This window comes from Arvicanthis niloticus, chromosome 4, assembly GCF_011762505.2.
Source record: "Arvicanthis niloticus isolate mArvNil1 chromosome 4, mArvNil1.pat.X, whole genome shotgun sequence".
Lineage (NCBI taxonomy): Eukaryota > Metazoa > Chordata > Mammalia > Rodentia > Muridae > Arvicanthis > Arvicanthis niloticus.
In genome coordinates this window covers 21738540-21764549 of record NC_047661.1, presented here as the reverse complement: position 1 = coordinate 21764549, position 26010 = coordinate 21738540, and the positions used below count along the sequence as shown (strand labels likewise).

General features: G+C 39.1%; 1 protein-coding gene across 1 annotated transcript in view; it reads left to right on the top strand.

The window, feature by feature from the left end:
- Bbs7 (Bardet-Biedl syndrome 7) overlaps positions 1 to 24962 on the top strand; it is a 34586-nt gene extending 9624 nt beyond the window's left edge. The window contains exons 8-20 of the mRNA XM_034499796.2: positions 363 to 493; positions 3663 to 3747; positions 4684 to 4786; positions 7866 to 8058; positions 9957 to 10031; positions 12037 to 12102; positions 17507 to 17646; positions 20092 to 20256; positions 20916 to 21025; positions 21123 to 21226; positions 21354 to 21477; positions 23850 to 23995; positions 24582 to 24962. Coding sequence (XP_034355687.1) covers positions 363 to 493; positions 3663 to 3747; positions 4684 to 4786; positions 7866 to 8058; positions 9957 to 10031; positions 12037 to 12102; positions 17507 to 17646; positions 20092 to 20256; positions 20916 to 21025; positions 21123 to 21226; positions 21354 to 21477; positions 23850 to 23983 — 1430 coding nt within the window. The 3' untranslated portion in view covers positions 23984 to 23995; positions 24582 to 24962. The remainder of the gene's footprint in view (positions 1 to 362; positions 494 to 3662; positions 3748 to 4683; positions 4787 to 7865; positions 8059 to 9956; positions 10032 to 12036; positions 12103 to 17506; positions 17647 to 20091; positions 20257 to 20915; positions 21026 to 21122; positions 21227 to 21353; positions 21478 to 23849; positions 23996 to 24581) is intronic.
- The last annotated feature ends 1048 nt before the right edge of the window (positions 24963 to 26010 follow it).

Here is a 26010-nt window from a genome sequence, read left to right as displayed (position 1 = left end):
ACAGAGCCTAGAATTGTTTCGTCTGTGCAGCTGAGTGGCATAATTTACTGAAATGGAGGACGTCCGGAGAGTGAGCAGTGCTGGAACACTGCATCGGAGTAGTAAAGAACTGTGCTTGGGACAGGAAGAGAGTGAGGTGCCAAAGATGAGAGCCTGGGGCCTACTGAGGGTCAGAGCTAAAGGGCGTTTGCACGTGGGTGCATTGCTGTGTAAATTGTGTTCAAAGCTTTAGAAAAGAAACACCCAAAGTTGTTCTTTTGGGTTTTTTAACAATAAAGTTTTGATGACTATGTGGTATGAAGATATATGAATATATGTCTATACTCTACTGCATCTCATATAATAACTGGCTCTTTTTATAGGTATCTTGTGTTTTGACAGCTTTGATATCATGGGTGATGGGGTGAAAGATTTACTTGTTGGGAGAGATGATGGAATGGTGGAAGTGTATAGTTTTGAGAATACAAATGAACCTGTGCTACGATTTGATCAGGTACGTTCATTTAGAAAGATTTGTGTGGGGTCTGGAGTGGTAGCTGGGTGTGGAGGACTGGCCTAGTGTGTACAAAGTCCTGGTTCTGCCCCTAATACTATAAACCAGAAGCATAAACAGAACAAAGACTATATACTTACTTTTCATTAGTTATTGTAGAGATGGTTGATAGTTTGAATTTTGGTGAATTAAAAATATGGTACAATATTGTTTTATAAAAAACAAAATGTTGTTATTCTATCTCAATCTGGTGGTGAGGCCTCTAAGTCCCAGCAAGAGGCTGAGGCAGAAGGATCAGGAATTCAAGGCCTGCCTGGAAGAGTAATCAACTTTAATGAGACTCTGTCTCAAACAGTGAAGAAGGGCCATGACACTGCTTATTGGTAAATGCTTTCTTAAAGTGCTCAAGGCTCTAGGTCTGACCAGCAGAACGAATAAATAAATACTTGTAAAATGTTGCCAATAACAAAATCTCTACTCTGTTCTCCTGTTTAGTGGAGGAGTATTGCCCTTAAGCCGAAGAAGAAATTCCATTTTCATTGTCATTCTTAAATATAATTTTAAATTTATTAGGTATTAAATATTTTTTCTAGCTTTTATAAATCATAACCACACAGTATAGGGAAAACATATGTTTGGTTTTCATTGATGAGATTTTTGTTTTAAGGTAATAAGAACATAGATATGTAGGCCATACTGTTAGGATTTCATAGAAACTACCTTGAAGCAAGTACTTCCTAGTTACAGTCTCACGTCTAGACACTTAAGGACCTGTTTTCTTAGAAAAGAAGAAATAAAGTCATTCTAGTTCAGAAATTTTAAATGTAATTAAAAGGTATAGAGTCAATATAGCCAAGCATTCTGGCATACATGGAATTTTTAATCTATCTTTTTTATTAATTTACTTTTCTGACACATAAAAGCAAAAGCTATATATGAATGGTGGTATCATGTGATGATACCAAATATTTTCCCTTTAAATATTTTAAATTACATGTATTTATAACTTACTATATTGATGTTTGTGGAGTGGTATTTGTGTGTGTGCTGTAAGTGCGCACATGCGGAGGGCAGAGGATACCTTTCGGCTATCGGTTCTCTCTTTCCACCATGTGGGTCCCAGGAAGCAAACCCAGGCTTCAGTTTGGCAGTAAGCATCTTTACCCACTGAGCTATCTTGCCAGTTCCCGAGCATACTGTTTAAATAGTGTTAAACATATTTCTTGGGTGAAAATGCTCACAATGGTTTCTTGTAGCCCTTGGAAACATATGATAGATAATTGCTGCCTGCAGTCGCCCTATGCAATGGCAAGCACTCTTCCTTTCTGTGTCATGATTCACTATCAAAACTTCAACAGATAAGTAAAACTAAATCAAATGTCTGAACTTGATACATATATAACTATATTGATGCTCGTTAACCAGCTTCCTCTTACTCGTCCCTTCCCTACTCGTCAACAACTGCAGGACCCGCCATTCTGTCCTTAACTCCTGTGAGCGGAGGCTGATGCTTGCCATATGAATGAGAACATGTGTACTATATCTGGCTTATTTCAATTCACATGCTTTCCAATTCCATCTGCACTGCTTCAGAACACAGGATTCCCTTCTTTTGTTGCTATACAGTGTTTTGTTTCATAGACTGGTGTCCCTGCTACTGCTTTCCATTACTGAGGTCTGAGAGGGCAGGCTGCTTTAAAGACGGTCAGCGTGGCTTTGGTTCTTAGGAGAGGAGCAGGGTCATGGTGCTCTTGCTGACTGAGTCCCAGTACTGTTCTTGCAGAGGACCTACACTTTATTCCCAGTGTGCTTTTCAATGGCTCATAACAGCCTGTAACTCTGGCTCTGAGATGTTCTGAGGCTTCAAGCTTTTTTTTTTTTTTTTTTGGGTGCAATCGAGTACGCTTACCTCACCCGCCAAACACATATAAATATATAAACATGTTAGAGGAATTTCATCAAATTATATTAAAATGCATGAGTCTGTTATATTAAAATGAAAGTATGTGGCGAAAATGGAATGAAAATAAATGTTGACATACACCATGCACGAGCATGGGGGGGGAGGGGGGAGGGTAGAGGGAGAGGGAGGTGTGTGTGTGTATGTGTGTGTGTGTGTGTGAGAGAGAGAGAGAGAGAGAGAGAGAGAGAGAGAGAGAGAGAGAGAAAATAAGAATGTTGACCTTTAAAAGTGGTGCAGCTGGCCAGATGGTTTAGTGCGTAGAGGTGCCACACAAGCCTGGCAGACTGCTTTCGGTCTCCTTAGTCATGTAAGGTGGGACAGGAGAAACGACTCCTCAGGGTTGTCTTCTGAGTCCACACTCACACTGGAGCGTGCATGCCCACACACTTCAAATGAAAGGAACAATGTAACATTGCTGTTACATTCAGTTATTCTGAAACACCAGTTTTAGAATGAAAGGAACAATGTAACATTGCTGTTGCATTCAGTTATTCTAAAACTGATGTTTCTTATTTTCAATATCAATGATTTCCCATATAAATTTTTTCTGGTATTTAGAGTCAATGGGTATGATTTTTGTTTGTTTGTTTAAGGTCTATTTATTTTTATGTATGAGTGTCTATCTGCATGTATGCCTGCATGCAAGAAGAGGACATCAAAACTCATTGTAGATGGTTGTGAGCCACCATGTGGTTGCTGGGAATTGAACTCAGAACTTCTGGATAAGCAGCCAGTGCTCTTAACCACTGAGACATCTCTCCAGCTCTGGGTATGATTTTTAAATGCCATGGGTTTATTTTAAAATATTATGTATAACTTCCATAAGGTTATGATAAAAATTCTAGAAATTAACTTAAGAATATGCAGTGAAATATTTTTTCATTAGAGAAAAAGATAAAAATCCTCTGAAGAAACTTACAGACTAGATTAAATTTACTAGCTGTTTTGTTTATATAATTTACCAAACCTCTCTTCTTTATATAGTTTTGTCACAAATATACTAGTTATTCTGAATCTTCTTTTCTATATTTAAAAATGCTGGAACTTTCTAGCATTCGTTCAGGTTGTCCTCAGTGTCTGCACATGACGGGCATACACTAAACATGTACTGAATATCTGGAGACAAGAAGAAACATTTTGTGGCTTGTTTTAACATGTCTTTGAAATATTTAAATATTAATGAAGTGGGTTTTACATTTACTGTAGATGCTGTCTGAAAGCGTCACGTCGATCCAGGGTGGCTGTGTAGGGAAAGATGGTTATGATGAAATCGTGCTGGCCACGTATTCAGGTCAGGTAATGATAGTGAGTAGCCAAAGAATAATAAAAATCCTGAGATTGATAAAGTTTTTTGACTAATTTTATTACGTGTGTGTGTGTGTGTGTGTGTATAGAGAGAGAGAGGGTGGGGGAAGGGAAGGGAAAAAGAGAAGAGGAGAGAAGAGGAGAAGAGATTTGGTATATGGTATATAATACATGTGCTTGCAAAGGCTGACACCTGAGTTCCATCCTCAGATGCCATGTTGGGAGGAAGAGAACCAATTCCTGCTTGTCGTCTGACCTCCTTCACACAGGTGCCCTGCCATGTTTCCCTTTAGGCCCCTCTCCCTATCCAAACAAATGTAATATTTAAAAAAAAAAAATAAGAAAAATGGCTGGGGATATAGCTCAGTGGTTTTATTGCCTCAAATGTGCAGGGCCCTGTGTTAGATCTAAAATTTGAACAATATCCTGAAGACAGCTTAGCCTGTCTCTAGTACCTTTAAAATTAAACTATATTGTTCAATTTAAAGAGGAAATATTTACTAAAACCAAAACTACGTTTTGGCCTAATGCATTTCATATAAAAATTTAATTTTGAAGTTTAAAAACTTCTCACGGTAGTCATACCAGTGCAAATTTCCATGACATTAAATAGCCACAGCCAAGTCGGCTTTGTCAGCTACATTTGAATTTGCTACAATGTACTGACTTACACCATACTTGAAAACTGAAGTTTTTAAGGATTGTTAGACTGTAGCACTTCAAGGAAAACATAGTGCCAGGAAATGCTTGAGTCCTTCCTTTATGTTGTGAATATTTTTCAGCTTGATTTTTTTTTGTTCCAATTTTAAGAAGCCCTGGGCTTTTAGGTCAATGATGGTTGACAAAGTGGGGTGTAATTAGGGGTTCTACCTGCTATTTCACTCAGCACTAAGTCACGTATGATTGTAATTCATTTTTCCAGGCTGGGTGACAGGGCTGACTACAGAGCCCACTCATAAGGAAAGTGGGCCAGGAGAAGAACTAAAACTTAATCAGGAAATGCAGAATAAGATTTCTTCTTTAAGGTAATGTTTTCTTCTTTGCTGTTTCCATCTCAACATCTGTACTTGTTTCTTCTTGTTAATCATAGGACCCAGGTGCTTCATTTTATTGGTAGGAATGATATATCTCATAAAAGTTATGTAGACTTGAGAAAATTAGCCAAAGTGCTGATTAATATTTTGAGTTTGAAATATACCTTCCCTATGCATTATTCTTTTTGTTTTTGTTTCCTGGGACACAATCTCACATAGCCCAGGGTGTTCCCTAACTCATTCTGTAGCTGAAGTTGCCCTTGAACTTCTGACGCTCTTGTTTCTGCCTCCTTGGTGTTAGATCCCAGGTGTGCTGTACCACACCCATCTAGGGCATTCTTCTGTCCTACTGATCCAGAATTGCACTGTTTTCATTTGCTTGCTTAGCTGTAGGTAGTTACAGTGTTTTGCTTCTGTTTTCCCAAAGCATTACAAATAAACGAACAGAAGTGACTTAGAGTTTTTCTTTAGCTCTAATGTTGACTATTCCTGTGAACCTTTCTGATTTGTAAAATTCTCTTGCTGGACCTGAATAATGCTGATCCCCTTCAGTTCTGAGATTGCTTTCATGGCCCACTCAATTCAATACATCTTGGGAAAAGTTGACCCCATGCTCACATACAATAAGCATGGAAGATGATAAAACTTTCATTGACTGAGCAGCCTGTAGCCCTTGCTAACTTCTTAGGGAAGTGAGAGCTCACCTTTTTTGGCATAGTTGAAGGCTATAAGAACTTTTAAGGCAAGAGATGCCACAATTACCAGTAGCATGTTTATAAAGACCACTAGGAAATCATTATTCAAACTAATATGCCTGATTCATTCAGGGTATCCTAATTTCTGCGATAGGAAATAGGAAGATGGCTCAGTAGATAAAGCACTTGCCAGGAAACCATAAAGTCCAGAGTTCAGACCCCCAAAACCAGTGGCAAGAACTTGGCAGGTGTGATGGCCTACCTATAATCTCAACACTCAGGAGGCAGAGATGGAGGCTTGCAAGCACTATCTAGCTTGACTAACTGCAATTACAAATCCAAGTTCAGTGAGAAATTTTGCCTCAATAAATAGTAACCAAGAAGACCCTACACCAGTTTCTTTCTGGCCTCCACACATATATGGCACACATGCATACACACACATATATAATGCATCTACATGCATTTTAGACATGTGAAAACACATGTATACTGAGATTTCTGACATTTTTTAAAAAATACAGAAATTTAAAAATGTGCTTTCATTTTAATCCCAGGAGTAGAGATGTGGGGCTGCTTCTAACTGACTGCAGCATGACTAAGCCAGCTCAGTCAGCCAACAGAGTCTCAAGGGAGGGATTAAAAAAGAGAAACAGTTAGACAAAATGATAACATGACTCCAGCCCGTACTGAGGCTGAAGCAGATTTATCTCTCTCCAGCTTGCATTTATATCATTCTAGGTATATACAAAAAACATGGTCAGTTCTTAGAGCAAAGACAAAGTAACCAACCAAAGTAGTAAACAAGGAGATCACATAAGATAGTAATTAAGTAAAGTAGTAAGCAAAGAGATCACTTAAGGTAGTAATTCAGCACAGCAGTAAACAAAGCCCCATGGTTACTAATATTCTTATCTGAGCCCACTTCTTTGTCTGAACCCAGTGACAAATGCCAGATTCCTAGAAGTGGTTCCAAAAGCTCTCAATAGCAGCAGCTGACTATGATTTGTCTCATGCTCTAGCAGAGATGTGGTTTTGCCAGCTGCAGGTGATTTCTGCAGCGGTGTGACATTGGAATTCTGGGAACTTTTCAAAGAACATATAAACACTAGGGCCACAAGAGGCAGGTTGGTGGTGGGCCAGGGTGGGGTGTGTGTGTGCGTGTGCGTGTGCGTGTGTGTGTGTGTGTGTGTGTGATCTGCATGATTTGTTAATAGTCATGCTCAAAGAAGAAACAAAAGGAAAGAAATTAGATTCAAGGATCTCTCTCTCCCCCCTCTTCTTCCTCTTCCTCCTCTTCTTCTATCTAGTGATAGGGGTTAAACTGGGGGATAAACAGTGGGAAAAAAGAAACCACCAAGTGGCAAAGGCCAGCTACACACATACTTTTTTTTAAAAGCTAGTCACTATTATTAGTTCCTCAGTGCAATACGTAGAAGAGATTGTCAGAGTCCTTGAAGCTGGAGTTACAGTTGTGAGCTGCCGTGTAGGTGCTGGAAATTGAACTTGAGTCCTCTGCAAGAGCAGCAGTGATCTTCACAGCCGAGCCATCTCTCCAGCCACCCCCCCCCCATACCTTTTTTTAAATGATGTAGTCTTCCCCTTCTTGATCATACTAGAATATAAGATGTGTTACAAATTTTTATTCTTTTGTTCATTCAGCACATGGAACACTGGGGTAAATATGTAGTATTGATTAGAAATGTTTCCTGGATAAATTAATATTTTCCTTTGTTTATTGCATATATCCCATTGAATCTCCTCAGACCCGTCCCCCTAAATTTGGGCTAGCTACCTTCATGTTGCTCCAACTGTTACTTCATTTGCATGTAACCTTTCCCTTCAACCAAAACACCCCTTGACAACACAGAGAATCTGCTGCAACAGTTGATGGACTTCAGTGTCGCCACTGATTCGTCATCCTTGTTGTTTCCAACGTGTTCATATTTGGTGGCCTCCTCCCTCTTTTGTGCATTTACCTTGATGACCTATAGAGAAGTGTATGTCTAACTGGCTTCATGTTTTTGTTTGTCATTAAGTCTGCTGTGTGTTCTTGTATTAGTTTCTCTTCTGATCAGTGCTGTGTGCAGCTACCACCATGGTGATGTGTTGAGTTGGTAATTTTCAGCCTGCCTTGATATGGCTCTATTAATATTACTGTTATTGGATTGAGGGGATGTTTTAGCTTTTGGATCAATGATAAATGATGTGGAGTCATTTGGTCAGTCATAGAAGCAAAAGTGTTCCTGTTGGTGTGAAATAGCTTAACCTGTAAACCTAGTCTTTCAAAAAGAAATATCTCACTTTTTTTTGTACACACTGCAGGGGATCTCAAATGTCAGTGGGAGATAAGACTATGTATGTGTTTTCTGCAGGACTGAATTAGAATTTCTGCAGTTTAAGGTGCTTCAGGAGAGAGAAAATTACCAACAGTCTTCACAGTCAAGCCAAGCAAAGTCAACGGTCCCTTCATTCAGTGTAAATGACAAGTTCACATTGAATAAAGACGATGCTAGCTACAGCCTCGTCTTAGAGGTGCGGACTGCAATAGATAATGTCTTAATACAGGTAAGCACAGTGCCTTGTTTCTTAATATGAGGCTAGATCTGTCTTTTTGGCAAACCAGTCATACACACTTAGTATTGGTAAATATTTTTAATTCTTTACAGTAACTTTAAATGTTGACAAATCTTCTGTTAGGTAGTCAGCTTACTTATAGGCTATCTTTACCTTTTATTTATTATATAACCAAAAGATGAGTGAACCTCAGTTTCCAAGAGGAATAGAAAGGACCTACAGGATTTCTTTCTTTGGCCACCTTCTAAGAGAATCTTGTTGTCGTTGTTTGCTTGTTTGTTTGTTTGTTTGTTTGAGACAGTGTTTCTCTATGTTACTCTGGCTGTCCTAGAAATCACTCCGTAGACCAGGCTGTCTCTGTTTCCCAAGTGCTAGGATTAAAGGCATGTACCACCACAACCAGCAGAATCTTACCCATGATGTGGCTAAGAAAACTCCAGTATCTGTTAGGTACCATGGCTTAGCCTATAATTGCAGCACTTGCAGGGCTGAGGTAGAGGGATTGCTGCAAGTGAGACCTTGCCTCACACACAAACAAAGCAGGAAAGGTTCCAATATTTAATGCCTTTATTAAAATGTTTTCTGAATCTCTAGACACTAAGATGGTAGCTTACTTATTAACTCAGTAGATCCCAGCTAGGCCAATAGGCAAAGCAGATAATCTCAAAGGGTGAAGTTAGGGATAATAATTAGGGGTAACTAACAACTATTTTTTGTTTTTTTTAAATTTAAGTTAGAAGATAGCCATGAAGTAGAAAAAGATAAATGGAAAATAATTAGATGAAAACTCATAAAAATGAGAGGGTATTAAATTGAAAGAAGGAAATATATCTGTCAAAAAGATGCAATAAAGAAATCGATTATTAATGAAATAGAAGAACCTTCTTCAGTTGTGTTAGTTCTTAGGCTGTCACACTGAACCTCTCTAGGAGCTCCAGTCTCTCATACACAGCAGCTTTCTCTTAGAAACTGCTCTGCTGAGGAGGTCGCACGGTTGTCTACATAGCAGATGAAGTTCAGCTTGATAAACGTGAGCCGTCCAATGGGGAAGCCGTCGGCTGGGAGATGGCTTGGTTGTCAAAGTGCTTGCTATGCAAGCATTAGGACGTGGGTGAGCATCCATAGGCAGCTCTGTGTCTAGAACCCCGGCACTAGGAAGAGAGAGGTAAACCCTGCGGCTTTCTGGTTAGCTAGCCTAGCTAGTTGGTTTAGTGAGAGACTCTGTCTCAAAAACAAAGGTGGAAAATGACCAAAAAAGACACCTACACATGCTTGAACATGCACACATTCATATATCCACACACCACACTTATATTCAGGATGTCTCCATGATTAAAGCCCATGATAACCTCTTTTCACTAATAAAAACAGAAAACAAAGATTATTCTTTAAAGAGATAAGAGTGTTCTATGATTTCTGATAAACTACATATTAAAGAATACATGATTATAAAATGAAATGTATTCTTTATTGAACTTACTTTCTAAAACTATAAACCATTAGCTGGGCATGGTGGTGCACAGTTATAATCCCAACACTCAGAAGTGTGAGGAGGACCCCAAGTTTTAAGGCCAGACTCCCTGGTAAGACTCTTTTTCAAAAACCAAATGGAGAAGCCAGGAGTGAGGCATGCCTTTAATCCCAGAAGTGGAAAGGCAGAGGTGGGCAGATTGGTGTGAGCTTGAGGTAAGCCCGGTCTATGTATAGAGTTCTCCATTGGTACATGGTGAGAGCTTGTCTCAAACACCACCACCAAACAGGGAAGGAGCGTATTCCAACTCTCACATTTGAAGGCATATGAACTATAACTAGGGAGAATCCTCAGAGTAAACATTCTGTGGATGCTTTAGGTTTTCTGTCTGACTTTGCTCTTTTAAACATTGCTACAGAGTGATGTTCCAATAGATCTACTGGATGTGGATAAGAATTCTGCTGTTGTGAGCTTTAGCAGCTGTGATACAGAGGTGAGTTTAAAAAAAAAAATGAACAAAGCCCTTCCTGTCTTGGTTTGTGTTGCACCGCTGAGTGACATCTGTAAGTGCTGTCATGGTTCTAAGCTGCTGCTTGCATAGTTCCCATGCGGGCTTTTCTCTTAGAATCTGCCTGTCCTTTCTTTATCCTCAGAAGTCCTGATCCTGAGGCCTTGGCCAGGCTCCCCAAGGCTCTCATCCCTGCACTCATGTCCCTGCCCCTCTGGGCCCTATCATGGCCTGCTACACAACTTATCCCTTTAGCTTCCCTGCCTCCGGTCTTGCCTCTCACCTCAAGACTGCTGTGTGCTGCCACCAGAGGGGTAAGGCACAAATGTCACTGAATCATTTCTCAAAACCTTTTAAAGGGTCCAGTTTCCTGTTGGATGTAAGTCTAGATCTTGATTGTGCATAGAAGTGTTTTTCTGTTTCAGCTCTTAAATTATATCCCAACTTACCTCTCGTCAGGTGCTACCTCTCCTTTCATGTACAGTCATGTCATGCCAAAGAAGCCCTTCAAAGTTTTTCCTGAAAATGCTATGGTTTTGTACATACATTAGCATATATCTGTTCCTCTCCCTTTCTTTCTGGTACACTCTGGGGCTTCTCACATGCTGACAGAAAGCTGTTATTCAGTGGGCTTTTGTTGAGCCCTCAGTCTCTGTGACGTACCTGTAATTAGATGATGCTAGTATTGGGGGCCATGCCTGCTGTACCACTTCCTTCTCATTCATACTGGCAGAAAGCAGTTTCAGAGCAGGGTATGAATCCTGAAGAGAACTTAAGAGACAAGAGAAACCTCATATTAGATGCACTAGAGAAGATGACCAGAGAAGAGATGATGACTGGATTTGGTAGGTAGTTATGTGCATATTTTTAAAGGAAGTAATACAGATGAGGGTGTAACTCGGGGGTAGAATGTTTGCTTAGCATGTTCTGGATATGACCCCAGAACTACCAAAGGAAATAAGAAAAGAAATTTAAAGCATAGATTAAGAAAAAGTTGAAAACTACATGAAGTATGAAGGGCTTATTTTGCTCATTTATTTACTGTTGGGGCAGAATCTCAGTAAATAACATGGCTTGGCTGAAACCTTCTATGTAGCCCTGGCTAGCCTCAAACACAGTGGTCTATCTGCCTCTGTCTCCCGTTGCTGGGATTAAAGGTGTACATTACCATACCCAGCAGATAAGTTTATTTTAAATATAATTTCATAGTAAACATTTTCCTTTTGTTAAGTGAAGAAACTTTAAATCATTCATGTCATTGATATAAGGTTTATCATGTTTTTTGTGACTAAACATGAAGATCCTGCTTCTATGAAAACAAATCTAGTGAACTGGTCATGGTGGCTCACACCTTTAGTCCCAGCACTTGGAGGTGGCAGGGGCTCAAGTTCATCCTAAGCTAGTTAGCAGTTACCTTGTCTCACCCCTCCCCAGAGAAATAACAAGTGTAATAAATATGTTTATTCTGGATTTGCTCTGATAGAGTAAGGAATTATGTGGGGTCTGGGATGTAGCCCAGATGGTAGAGTGCTTGCATGAACAAAGCCCAGGGCTCCATACCCTGCACTTCCTGAACCTGGCAGAGCTGTTTAAGCCTGTGATCTCACCACTCTGGAGGAAACGGGAGGCTCAGAAGTCCTAGGTATGCCTGGTTACAGAGCTATGGCAATCTAGGATGCATAGCACCCTGTCTTAAAAAGCAACTAGCCAGTTTTATTTACATCACCATGGGAGTATTTGAAAAGCTTATTTTATGCTAATTTAAAACTTGTTTCCTGGACTGTGGCTTCTTAAGAAATTTTGGAAATCTGAGCTATTTTAAAAAGTAGGAAGACAAATAGTCATCTCCACATAGCTATCACTTTCAGTGTATGGCCCCTCCTCACCAACTTCTTGCTGTTCCTAATTTTTTTTAAGTGAACATTACTCAAGTAAGTAGCAAACTATTGTTAATGGTGTTTTGTTGTTTCTCGACTTTATATTCTTCCAGTCAAACGACAACTTTCTTCTTGCCACTTATCGATGCCAGGCAAATACCACCAGGCTGGAGCTCAAGGTAAAATTGCAAGAAATTGCCTTTATTTCCTTATTTTTGTTTTTGATGCTCAAGAACAAGTCTTAGAAGTTTGGGGTTGTAACTTTGTGTATTTATGTGTCTCTGTGTGTGGTGTGAGCATGTGCACTCACTCACCTCTCCAGCCTCATTACCTTTATTTTTGAATGTCTGAACTTGTGTTACATATGATATCATTCTGCTGCACTGAAATTCTCTGTGAAATGAATCTGTTTGAAGAATGGTCAATGAGGTTTTAGTTTATCCTAGGCACCACACATGTTAAGTGACCGCTCAGTCAGTAACTTTCTCTGGAACCATTGCTCTGGAAGTTCCCTCCTATAGGAATTTTCTAGATTTATTTCCTTTTAGCAGGGCATGGGTAGTAGGGACTAAGTTTGGTCTCACTTTGTAGCCCAGGCTGGATTTGAACTTTGGCAGTTAGTCTCCAGGGTGCTGGGATTACAATGTGTGTACCATGCTTGGCTTTGCTGGTTCTATTCTGGAAAGTCCAAGCATGCTTGGAGTGGTGATTAATCCATAGCAATCTTGTCTTTTATCATTTGCCACCTAAACTCATTCTGAAGCAAATACAGTGGATTTATATTTTATTGGTAAATATTTTAGCATATTTAAAAGATGATTGCTCTTTTAAAAAATATAATACTATTTTCAATCAAAATTGGACAATTATTATCAAGTATAATGTTTAAATTCTACTGATTGGCTTTTATATATTTATCTATTCATGGTTTAAATATAACAGAATTATTGAAATTGTGTAGTCATTGTATTTTCCTACTGTTTAGATTTTGCTGATTGAATTCTAGTCATTGAATTATCTTTACCCCAGGCCTAGTGACACACACCTTTAACCTTAGTGCTTAGGAGGGAGAGGCAGGAGGATCTCTATGAGTTCAAGGCCAGTCTAATCTAACAGTGAGTTCCATGACAGCCAGGACCACATAAAAGAGAACCTATATAAAAAACAAACAACAAATACACACACAAATGGATAATTATTACCTTCTATTCTGGTGAAAAAAAAAAGTTCTTTTGTTTTAGTCTTTGTTTTGTAGTGCTGGCCTTTAACTCACTTGTTTTTTTTTTTTTTTCTCCTTCATAATTTTATATCACCAAGCAAAAATATATCAGTACATTTGAAAAGCAATGTTATTTTTAAAAAGCTGAGCATAATAATATTAAATTCAAAAAGAAAACATTAATGCCTGAAAAGAGCCCCAGGAAAATTATGAAACAGAAAAAACGCCAGGTGCATTCAAGGCCATCTCGGGGGACAGAGATAAATCCTGGCTCAAATAATGGGAAGGGAGAGGAGAAATGAATGGAGGGAAGGAATGAAGAAAAGAAAGGGAAAAAGGAGGAGGAGGAAGAAGAAAATAAGACAGGACTTTTCTATGAATGCAGCCCATTTCAAACTGTCATCAATTTTTTTTTTATTAATTTTTAATTTAACATGTTAAAATTGGTGTTAGTACAACTGGTTCCATCTAGAAAAAATAAATGAATTCTTTCTTTTTTCTTTCTTTTTAATATTGAGAAAGGAGAAAGTTGAATGTTGGAAATGAAGCAAAGATGTCTAATCTAGCTGTCTGAGTTAGGGTTTTACTGCTGTGAGCAGACAACATGACCAAAGCAACTCTTATAAGGACAACATAAAGGCTGTTTCCACTCCCCATTGGCAGCATTACTTAGCAGATATCCTGTGGCTGGCATCTCAAAAATCTCAGGGTCTTCAAGGCAACTTCAGTGTTACAGCTTCTTGTTTCATGTCTGGGATCCACACATGATCTTCTGGGCTCCTCCAAAGGGCTTGTATCACTTCTCCAGCTCTGCCCTCTGTAGCACTCAAAGCTCAGGTTGATACACTACAACTACTGTTCTTAGTGATCATCCCATGGTACTAGCATCTCCAATACATTGTGCTCTTCTGCCGCAACTAGACTTCACCAATAGCCTCTCATAGCCTCTCTTCATGGTGCCAAGCCTCAAATCATTTGCATGACCCCTTCAGTCCTGAGCTATCTACTGCAAATGAGGCTGCACCTTCACCAATGGCCTTCCATGGCCTCTCACAGTGCTGAACCTCAGCTGTTCTTCATGACCCCTTCATGCTTCAAAACCAGTACCACCTGGGTGACTCTTACACATTACCAAGTACAGCTGCAGCACGAGGTACAACCTTGGCTATTTCTGGAACAACAGCTTCTTTGTGTTCTCAGAAAAAACTTCCCAGAAGATTTCACCTCAGTAATGCTGGTCTGTTCTTAATTCCTGCTAATTTCTTAGCTCAAACTAACCAGCATCAGTTGTCTCAGTAGTCCCTTTTATGGCTGAAGCTACCAAGTTCTGCTGCTTGCAGGGGCTGGAACCTGGCCCCCTTGTTCTATTACATTGTTACCAGCTTTTCATTTTCCAAATGCCTTACTGCCTAAGTTTGGCTGTCCTGGATCTTGCTGTGTAGATTGACCTTGAGCTCAGAGATCTGCATGCCTGTCTCCTGAGATTAAAGGCGTGCACCACCATACCTGGACTTTTCTTCACCTAGAATTTACCCTGTCCTAGGCTGGCTTTGAACTGAGAGATCTGCTTGGCTTTGTCTTCTGGGATTAAAGGTGTGTGCCACCATGCATGGATCTAAATTTAGCTGGTTAGGATCTTGCCCCAAAGTCCCTCTCCCTTAATCTGTTGTCTCCTAGAATACAGGATTCTGCTCCATTTCACATCCTGGTGCCCCTTTAATATTTGAACCATAGATTTTTTATTTTTCCTTTCCAAGCTTGCTACACTTGTTCAAAATGCTCTTCATGAGACTTAACAGAGAACAAAGTCTCTGCTGGGCTATTTTTGAGACTTCCTTTGTTAATGCAATTAATAGAAATCTCTTTACCTTAGCCTCAGGTAGACTCTTCAAACAAACAAACAAAAAAAGCAAAAAGCAGCCATGTTCTTTACCAAAATATCACAAAAACAGACTCACAGCCACATGTTAAAATTCTACTCTGAAACCTCTAGAACCAGGCTTGCACATTTCAAATCACCCTCAGCAACAAAGTCTTCCATATTCCTACTAGGATGGCCTATCAAACCCCACTTAAACCATTCATGGCTGTTGCTCTACTGGAGCCCGATGTTGGACGCCAAACTGTTGCAGCCCGTACTGCCCGTTCCGGTCCGAGGGTCAGGGTCTAGCGAGAGAGAGAGTGGGGATAAAGGGGAAGAGACGCGAAGAATGGAGACAAGACAGAGATTCTGATCAAGTCTCGTTTATTGAAGGGAATTCGGAGCTATTTATAGGCTTTTGCCACGTGCCTTGTAGGCGTGTGGATACCACGTGCCTTGCAGGTGTTGATATGACGTAAGCCTTACAGGCGTCTATAGCGTGGACAGCACGTGCACTGCAATGCTTTGCAGGTGTGGATAGCACATGCGCCTTATGAGCATGTATGGCGTAGATAGCACGTGGACAGCACGTGAACTGCAATGTCTTGCAGGCGTGACTACCACGTGCACCTTGCAGCTGGGGCCAGTAAACAGCAACACAAAATATGTGGGATATCAGAGTGTGCTTCAGCTGTTGTAGGCTATTGAAAACCAAATCTTTCGTCAGGGTATATGGTTCCAGATGGCTGCAAAGTTGATCTAGCCGCTTTCTGCTAAAGTCGGCTCCCAACACATGGCTTTCCGAATCCAAAGTCTAAACTCCACATTCTTCCAAACAAAAGCATGGTCAGGTCTATCACAGCAATACCCCAGTCCTAGTACCAACATCTGTCTTAGTTAAGGTTTTACTGCTGTGAACAGACACCATGACCAAGACAACTCTTATAAGCACATTTAATTGGGGCTGGCTTACAGGTTCAAAGGTTCAGTCCATTATCATCAAGGCAGGAACGTGGCAGCATCCAGGCAGGCATGGTGCAGAAGGAGCTGAGAGTTCTACATTTTCATCTGAAGGCTGCTAGCAGAATACTGGCTTCCAGACGGCTAGAATGAGGTCTTAAAGTTCTCCCCACAGTGACACACTTACTCCAACAAGGCCACACCTTCTAATAGTGCCATTCCCTGGGCCACGCAGATACAAACTATCACACTAGCTGAAACACATCCATGCAGAGTTGCATGCATTTCAGTTTATACATGAATAGAGCCATACAAATGAACAATGATCTAGATGGCTGAGAAGTCAAATTTTAAGGGACTTACACCTTTATCCTACTTTTCCATATTGTATAATTTTAAAATAATGAATCTTAATTGCCATATTCAATATTAAACTAATTTTATAAATATCTTACATTTGTTTTAATGCTCTTTTTTTATTACGGATGACTTGTGCTACCAATGTCAGCTTACCTTTTAACCTAAACCCCCAGCTGGAGTTTTTTATATCTATTTTTCTTTTTTGTTTGTTTTGTTTTGTTGTTTGAGATTGGTCTTTCTACATAGTCTTACGACTCACTATGTAGGCAAGGCTGGTCTTGAACTCACAGAGATCTGCCTGCCTCTGTTTACCAAGTGCTGTAATCAAAGGCTTGTGCCACTATAACTGGCTCTTTCTGTATTCTTATTCACCATCTTTGTTAAAATTTCACCTTTCTCCTTTCCACACTTGCAAAGAATTTTGTTTTAAACATTAAATTATATTTAACACTTAGATAAAAGATGATTGTCTTCATGTACTGGAAAAGCATGAACTATAAAACCTCAGTCACAGCAGTTACTTTTGTGGCATGAGAGAGAACTGGCAAGACAAGTCAAAGAGGCAGCGCCCCTCGAGCATTACTCTGATATTATGTGTTTGCAGATTAGTAAGTCAATCTTGGCTTCAACTCTCTCTGGATCAAAGCAGCCATATCAAAATAACCTGGAAGGATGTTCCAGTCCAGGTGTAACTGGTTATAATACGCTCTCTACTTTCTTTCCTGGAAACATTTATTTCTGTGAACAGCCTTGTAACAATGCCTTTGTATAATCCCCAAGTCTGGGGGAAATGAAGTAGTTGAATTTAGTTTTAGTTATTTCAAGAATTTACTTTTCTATTTGACAAAAATGCCCAGTTTTTATTATTTTTCTTCTGAATATTTAACTATATTATACACACATCTTTTGGACAGACAGGGTACTATCTGAGAATGAGTATCTGACCTTTGACAGATGAACTGAAAATCCATGCTGGTAATAGCTGGAAGGATAATCATTGTTGTTTAAGACTGCTGAATCATTTGAAGTTTTCCTGTACGCTCATGATGGAAAGTGTTTGAGAGATGCTTTGTATGCATCAGAATAGTCCAGGACAGACTGGACAGAGGCATTCATACCTAAGGAAACATAGGAACATATAGTTGTGCTGCTAACTTCTTCTTTTTTCCTTTTATGTTACCAGATCCGTTCAATCGAAGGCCAGTATGGCACACTCCAGGCATATGTGACTCCAAGAATCCAACCGAAAACCTGTCAGGTTCGCCAATACCACATCAAACCTCTCTCACTCCATCAAAGAACTCACTTTATTGATCACAACAGGTATAGAGCTGGGGAGAGTGGTATATTTGTAAGATATTACATTATTCAGTCAAGTCTGCTTTTATTTTTATTTTGATTACATCTTATTGACTGTATGTGTTGTATGTGGGTGCGCAGGTGCCACAGTGTGAATGCTGACGTCTGGTGACAGTGTGAGGAAGTTGGTACTCTCTCCACTGTGTGAGTCTGAGGGATTGAACTCAGGTTGCCAGGATTGGCAGGAGTGTTTTTACCTGCTGAACCATCTTGATTGTTTGTTTATTTATTTATTATTTTAAATTTTTTACAAAAGTTAATATTTTTATTTTTTCTACTTAGATGTTTTATTTATTCTTTGAGAATTTCAGATAATATATTTTGGCCATATTTTTCCCTTCTCCCAACTGCCTTCAAACCCTCCCCCACCTGCCTATCCACCCATCTTTATTAACCACATTCTCTTAAAACAACAGCAAAAAGCCAAATGAACAAGGAGTTCAGTTGTCTTGGCAGACTAACTCTTTAGAATGGGGCCTGCCCTGGTGTGGTTGATGACCCAGTGTCATTCCACTGAAGAAGACTGATTTTTCTCTGTTTCAGCAGCTATCAATTTCAAATAGCTTCTGTCTTAGAAACTGGACTTCATGCCCAATTCTCCACCTCTGTGCTAAGATGTTGCCTGGTGTGAGCTTGTGTGCAGGTCTTGTGTTAGGTATGGTGTTTTGTGTGCATGGATGTCTGTGTGGGGGTATCAGAAGCCCTAGAACTAAAGTTAAAGACAGGTGTGAGCTGCCGTGTGGTTGCTGGGGATTGAACCCTGGTCCTCTGGAAGAGCAGCCAGTGCTCTTAACTGCTGAGTCATCTCTCAGTCCTCACCTCTTGATTCTTAAGACAGGTTAAGTCTCTGTTTTGCAAATGGGAAGTAGAGGCTTGGAAAAGTAGCCCACTTTTGATACATGTGCCATAGCTGTACTTAGAAGCCAAAGCCCATGTTCTTTCTAATGCAACTTACATGTTAAAGGATATATAATTAGAATATGATAAGAGGGGGAAGTTTTATTAGGAAATTTTCTGTGAAACATTAAAGAGAATTCCTTTTTTGGCCTTTTTTTTTTTTTTTTTTTTTCTGTTTTACATAGAGCCCAGGGGCTCCTGTATGGCAGATAATTTATTATTGAGCTGTATCTTGAGAGTTTTTATATCTTTTATTTTGAAACACGGTCTCACTTAGTTGCCCAGGCTAGTCTTAAACTTGCAATCCTTCCAAATAGCTGGGATTACGTATGTGGCCACCAGGTTTGCTGAAAAATAGATCCTTTTTGGTTGTATTTTTTGCTTAAAAGTCAAGGTTAACATTAATGGACCCAGCATCACCACGGAAAGAACAGTGAACACCGGCAATCAGAGACTCGGTTCTGTCGTATTCCTATGTGATTTGTTAGTTCTCTGGTTTAGGTTTTCCATCTGCAGATGAGAGGATTACTCTGACATCTCACAAGTCCTATCTAGTTTTTGATTCCTAGCTTGATTCTATATCCCACTGAAGTGCCTTGTGAACATCCCCTTCTAATGCTTTGTGCTTTCTCAGCTATTCGTAATTATCCATTTGTCTTTTAAGCTCTTTTGTTTGATTGACTGATAATTATGTTTTGAAGATAGGTTCATACTCTGTAGCCCAGACTGAGTCTTGATCCAGATCTTCCTGGCTCAGCCTCCTGAGTGCTGGAATTAGATATGTAGGCTACCACTCCTGGTTATGATTTATTTTTCAGTCTCTCCCTTACTTCGTTATAATAATTAATAGAAGTTGTTTAACTAAATCCAGAAAAGGTAGAAGGTACTGGTTCCTAACTTGTCACTGGCTCACAGCTAGTAAAGAATAAATACTCACATCTGTGCCTGCCCTACCTCAGGCCCAGCTGCTGGGCTTCACAATTAGTTATTTTCATTAAATGACTCATACATTTTGTGGTCTGTGTAATACAGATACCAGATACATTTTCAAACAAGCAAATTGACTTGAATAATCTCAATTTAATCTACAAAGCATGTTCCTATGAACAGAAGAGCTATTTACATCACCCAACTGTAAGGCACCTATCACAAGCAAATATAAGAATAGGCAGGCATCCAGAGTTTCATCTATAAAATTAAAATGTTCATGTTTGATGTGTAATATTAATTTTAGAAAACTTTTTTAAAAGTACTGATTTAAAGCTGAGAGTGGTAGCTCATACCTGTAACTCTTATCTAGCACTTGGGAGACTCATGCAAGAAGACTGACATGCTTTTGCAGTTAGCCTGGTCTATGTAGTGAATTTCTGGGCTACACGGAGAGCCCCTGTATAAAAGTTAAAAAATTAATAGGACAAGATGTTTAGCTGTATTTGAAATTCTGCTTATAAATGTGTATGTATAGTTTTTCCTTGCTCTACACAAATGTATGCCTCTGCTGTTCAACTGCAGGCCCATGAACACATTGACTCTAATAGGCCAGTTCAGCTTTGCAGAAGTTCACTCCTGGGTAGTGTTCTGCCTGCCTGAAGTTCCTGAAAAGCCTCCAGCAGGGGAATGCGCAACATTTTACTTTCAGAATACCTTTCTGGATACACAACTTGAGTGTGTATACAGGTAAATCAGATTAATTGTTAAATCGTCGTGTAAAACACCTATTTTTAATTTTTTAAAGACAGGAATAATTTCAAAATAACTGAAAATCTATAATGTTCAACAGAAGCTATTAAATAGAATTAATGAATGTAAAAATGTTATTAGTAAAGATGAATATATAAAGATTAATATTTTCCAATAATGTCTATATAAAATCTATTGTGATATTTGATTTTTTTTTTTTTTTTTTTTTTTTGGTTTTTCGAGACAGGGTTTCTCTGAATAGCCCTGGCTGTTCTGGAACTCACTGTGTAGACCAGGCTGGCCTCGAACTCAGAAATCTGCCTGCCTCTGCCTCCCAAGTGCTGAGATTAAAGGTGTGTGCCACCACCGCCCGGCATGATATTTGAATTGTAAATATAATTTTCTACAGTTTTTAGATGGAATGCTCTAAAGATGTCTGTTAAACCAATTAAATTTATGATGTCATTTAAGATATCTCTATTTTTTTGCCCTGATGGTCTGTCAATCAATAAGAATGGGGTGTTGAAGTTTCCTGCTGTTCTTGTGTGGGGGCTAACCTGTAACTTTATCTCTATTAATATTTGTTTTATGAGCTAGAGTGTATTTATAGTCACATGCTCCTACAACTTTTCTTTAAAAATATATTGATTTTGTAGAAAAGGAGATGGAGTTTTTAAATCTGACAACATTTCTACAATATCCATCCTAAAAGATGTGCTTTCTAAAGAAGCTACAAAAAGGAAAATTAATCTCAACATATCATACGGTAAAAAAAAGGAAATTGTTCATTCCAATTTTTTACAGTTATAATAGCAATGTTTTTCATGAAAGTGACTTAACTGTGCCTGACCAACTTCTTCTAGATATAAATGAAGTGTCAGTCAAGCATACTTTAAAGCTAATTCACCCGAAGCTGGAGTATCAGTTGCTTCTGGCTAAGAAAGTGCAGTTAATTGACGCCTTGAAGGTAAGGGTGTGTGTGGTGGGTCACGACCACAACTGTTAGCTCTGGGCTTTCTAAGTTATAAACACATTGTCACACTAAATAAAAGCTGACCATTAAGGTGCTTCTATTTCTTTTTATTTTAAATAAGGAATTGCAGGTTCATGAGGGAAACACAGACTTTTTGATTCCGGAGTACCGCTGTATTCTAGAAGAGGCAGAGCATCTACAAGAGGAGTACAAAAAGCAGCCTGCACATCTTGAAAGACTCTATGGTGAGTGAAAAACCTGCTGTGCTTCTTTTCAGCAGTTCTTTGGGGGGTTTTTTGTTTGTTTGTTTGTTTGTTTGTTTGTCTGGTTGTCCTTATTTCACAAGGAAATAAACCTTCCTTGTGAAAGGAACTAGGCAGAGATCACAGCAGCCATGGACCTGTGGCAACCAGTTTATTGTACAAAATATTTATGTATTTTTCCAATGTGACCTTACATCTTAACCTTTTTTTTACTTTAAAATGCAAATAAATGTGAAAGTGGAATTGTACCATGAACATATATGTGTATAGTGAAGAGGTGCTACAACCCCACAGCCTAGGCATCCACACTGTTTCTCACAGTGATTTTTCAGGTTCTTTGCTATTATAAAAATTCAGCATTTAATCTATTTAGGCAAAAACTAGTAGGGATATTTATGTGATGTTTAAGTTTACAGCTTACAACTTGTTTTGCTTTGGTGATACGTTGGGTATGTTACAGATTGTATTGAAAGAAGGCGAAAAGGCCAAGGGAAAGGAAGGCAGAGATGAGGAAGGGAGGACTAAGGAAAGGCTTTGCTTGCAGTCTTTCTCTAAGACCTCTTATGTGCAGCACACTGCACCATCTTTCTTGAGATATTTAACCGTTGTAACAGCTCTGCAAGGTAAATGATTGCATCTTCATTTTCAATAATCTTTAGTTAAAATTTGAGAGTAAAGTTTGCTCATTAGTGGCACAGCCTTCATTAGGCCTTTCTCTCCTTGAAATGTAGGCCTGCTGCCTACATTGGTATCATCAGCCCACACTGATCCACTAACTTGCCTACATAATTTATTATGCACCCAAGACTTTCTCACAAATGAACAGTACTGATATCTTAGTGTTCACTACATGGCAAGCACAGGGTCTCTTACATGATGGTAGTGCAGATCCACCATCTCTCATCTGTGATTCCAAAATCCAGAAAGCAACTTTGAAAACCAAAGTTTTACTTTTGTAAATCATTTACCAGCAAAATCTGTCTTAATCTGATTGACTTCATGATAAAACCTGATTTAAACTGACACGAGGCTTTTTCTAATCTTTTTTTTTTTTTTTATTCCACTTAGTGCAAATATTCACCTGTATATTTTATGGTAAAAGTGTTGCCATTTTTTTAGCAGGTATCAGCGCTCAGTCCCACTAGACCAATACCATCCATGGTATATTCTTTTTTGTTGGAGCCTAGGCTGGCCCACTTTGGGCGGCCAAAAATGTTGGGAACCGAACTAGTCCCTGTTCAGGCACCAAAAATGTTGCCTCTCTCCACTCCACACTTGGCGGCCACTGTTTCCTGGCCCAAGCTGCTGCTCCGGTCCGAGGGTCGGGGTTCAGCAAGAGAGAGAGTGAAGAATGGAGACCAGACAGAGTGTGATTCAATCCCGTTTATTCTTCAGTCTCTCTTCCTAGTCCAAGTCCCAAGTCTTGAGTTCCTAGTTCCTAGTTATACTCCTCCTGATTCCTAGTTGTACTCAATGTTGTTCTCTTCCGAGTGTCTAATGTCTACTCCTACTCCTAGTGTCTGAATCTCTGTTACTCCAAATTGTTCTCTAAGTTGTTCTCTCTAGAGCCAAGTGTCTTCTACCTAATGTCAAGTAATCTATTGCTTTCTCTGTCTGCCTCTAGCCTTTTATATGTCTCACTTCTAAGCCATGCCTCTAAGTTACACCTTTAATCATGCCCTTATGTCTTATCTCTAAATTTGATCTCTAGGTCACACTCTTAAGTCACACACCTTTAATCTCACACACCCAAGGAAAGTCCTGTGTATCTAAAGCAAGATGTTATCAGAGTGTGCTCAGCTGTTGTAGGCTATTGTAATCCAAGTCTCATGTCAGGGTATATGGCTCAAGATGGCTGCAAAGCTGATAGCCGCTTTCTGCTAAAAGTCGGCCCCCAACACTTTTTCTCCTTTTTCTCTTCTAAAATATACTTTTCTCAAAGTTCTTGTATAAATAATTGACAACTTGAGTTGTCCCTGTTTTCCATCTAGAAAACTCAAAGATGAAGTAATTTTCTCAGACCTCTGCACTCAGTAAGCCCATAGGTGGAGTGTTTCAGTTCAGACGCCTCTTCCTGATGAAACAGCAGTCGCTGTGATGCAGCGTCAACAGAAATTCAAAATGGCTGGCAGTGGCTTGTGTGAGTCAGCAGTTATAACCCATTGTTAGGAAGGTTATCAAATATTTATGTCTTGAAAGTTGCTTCAAACCTTCTCCACATACACATCTGTTTTTAATAGCAACAACTTTTTCTAGGCTTGTATATATTGAATAATGAAATTTCAGGTGATGATAGAATGCCACCTGCATTGTTAAAAGAACTAATCAATGACAAATAATATTTTTCTTTCTAGGTATGATTACTGATCTTTTCATAGATAAATTCAAGTTCAAAGGCACTAATGTAAAAACCAAAGTACCTGTACTCCTGGAGATTCTTGACAGCTATGACCAGAACACACTGATTTCTTTCTTTGATGCAGCATGAAAGATAAACAAGGTAGGCCCAACAGTGCAGCCTGCTTAATTAAAAACAAAACAAACAAACAAAACAGGTAAAGGAGAGCAACACTCTTACTACATAAAATATCCATGATGTTATACCTGTAAGTGGTGCTCCTATTTACTGGAATTGTCCAACAGTGAAGATACTTTTCTTTTTAAAACACAAGTGATGACTAGTGCCTGAATTCTTAGCCCTCAGAAGTCTGAGAGGGGACCAAGTCAGCCTTGGCTACAAAAGAAGACCCTGTCTCAAAAGTCCAAACAAACCAACATAAGTAGAATAATTATGAGTTATTAACAACATTTTGGCAAGTGATGTTTTAATTTCTAAGTTGAGAACTAGAAAATTATATATATATATATATATATATATATATATATATGTGTGTGTGTGTGTGTGTGTGTGTGTGTGTAAATATATATAAACTTCATGCTTCATAATGTGTTTTACCTTTATATTTATATTACTTGATCTTCCTGACTATTCTGCAAACTCATGACTAAGAGACCACACTAGTATTTTATGGGGCTGAGGCTCTGTATTATCAGAAAGTAGAAATAACCTACCAAGTTTTTCCTAGGATTTGGAATGGATTCCTATTTTCTTTTCCTTGGTGACATGCTCCTCCTGCAATCTGAAATACTTGGCTGAGTGCTATAGACTGTGGCCCGAGAAGTAAGCAGAGCCGGATCAGACCTAAGGAACCTCACTCAGGTGGATGTTCTCTATGTAACCAGAAGAGTGACAGCTTCTAAGATCTCCTACTAGTATCCCCGAAACTCCTTCTTATTGTATACCTGAAGGGAAAAAGAAGACGTTTTAGTCATTCATTTCAGGGGAATATTGCATTGAAAGTTTTAAAATACTGTAAAAATAAGAGAAAATAAGCTATGAAAACAATTACATTTTATTATATTTTATGTGTGATTCTTAAATATTAAATGTGAATATTTAAGGCATATATAGTTATGTCTTTATTCATCTATATTTAGGTTTTGTCTCTCTCTCTCTCTCTCTCTCTCTCTCTCTCTCTCTGTGTGTGTGTGTGTGGGGGGGCTGGTTTGGTTTTCAAGACAGGATTTCTTTGTGTAGCTGACCTGGAACTAGCTCTGTAGTTCAGGCTGGCCTTTAGCTCAAAAGAGATCCACCTGCCTCTGTCACCCGAGCTGCCTGGATTAAAGGCTTGGCCACTGCCTCATGGCTGCCCCGTTTTCTTATGAACACTTTTTTTTCTACTTTTGAGACATCGTCTCACTATATAGCTGACTTGGAACTAACTTGACCTCGGAGATCTGGAACTCTGGGATTAAGGGTATATACCATCATGCACTTCATTTCTAAATGTAGTATCTATTTGGGTCAGTGAAACTTCATGGTGTTCTTACTATTTGTTTGATGTCACAACCAAGGATTAGCAAAATTAATGGGCATTTGAATTTCTTGTAATACACCACTTGGTATCAACAATAGCTCAAAGGGGATAACATCTGAAATGTAAATAAAATATCCAATAAAAAATTTTAAAAAAAAAGAAATTGTTGGGTTTAGGAGTGGAAGAAACTGACAGTAATTGTTAAAATAAAAGTTCTAGGCTTTGCAAATAATAAACTGTGTTGCCCAGATGAAAGTGAGACCAGGAACAGTCGAGTAACTCTTGCTGGCAATGCAGATGCAAAGGAGCCATCTTTCAAAAGATGGGGACATGAATTACGGACCTAAGAAGTAGTGGCTGGAGAGTTTTATTTTTTCAAAGAAAGAGAAAAATAATCAGCTATTTAAGAACTGATTATGTGGACACAAGTAGTTAGGGAGACACCAGACCCTGCACTGGGTGGTAAGTAAAGGATCAGTGGCTCCAGAGGTGTCTGATAATGCCTACACTGGCTTCACTGTAGGACTGATCTTCTAGTGGAGAAAGATTCTGTGCAATTACTGGACAGGGGAACGGTCTAGATTTTCAGACAAAGCTTGGTACTGCCCCTTTATAATACCAGAAGTTAGCTTTCTGT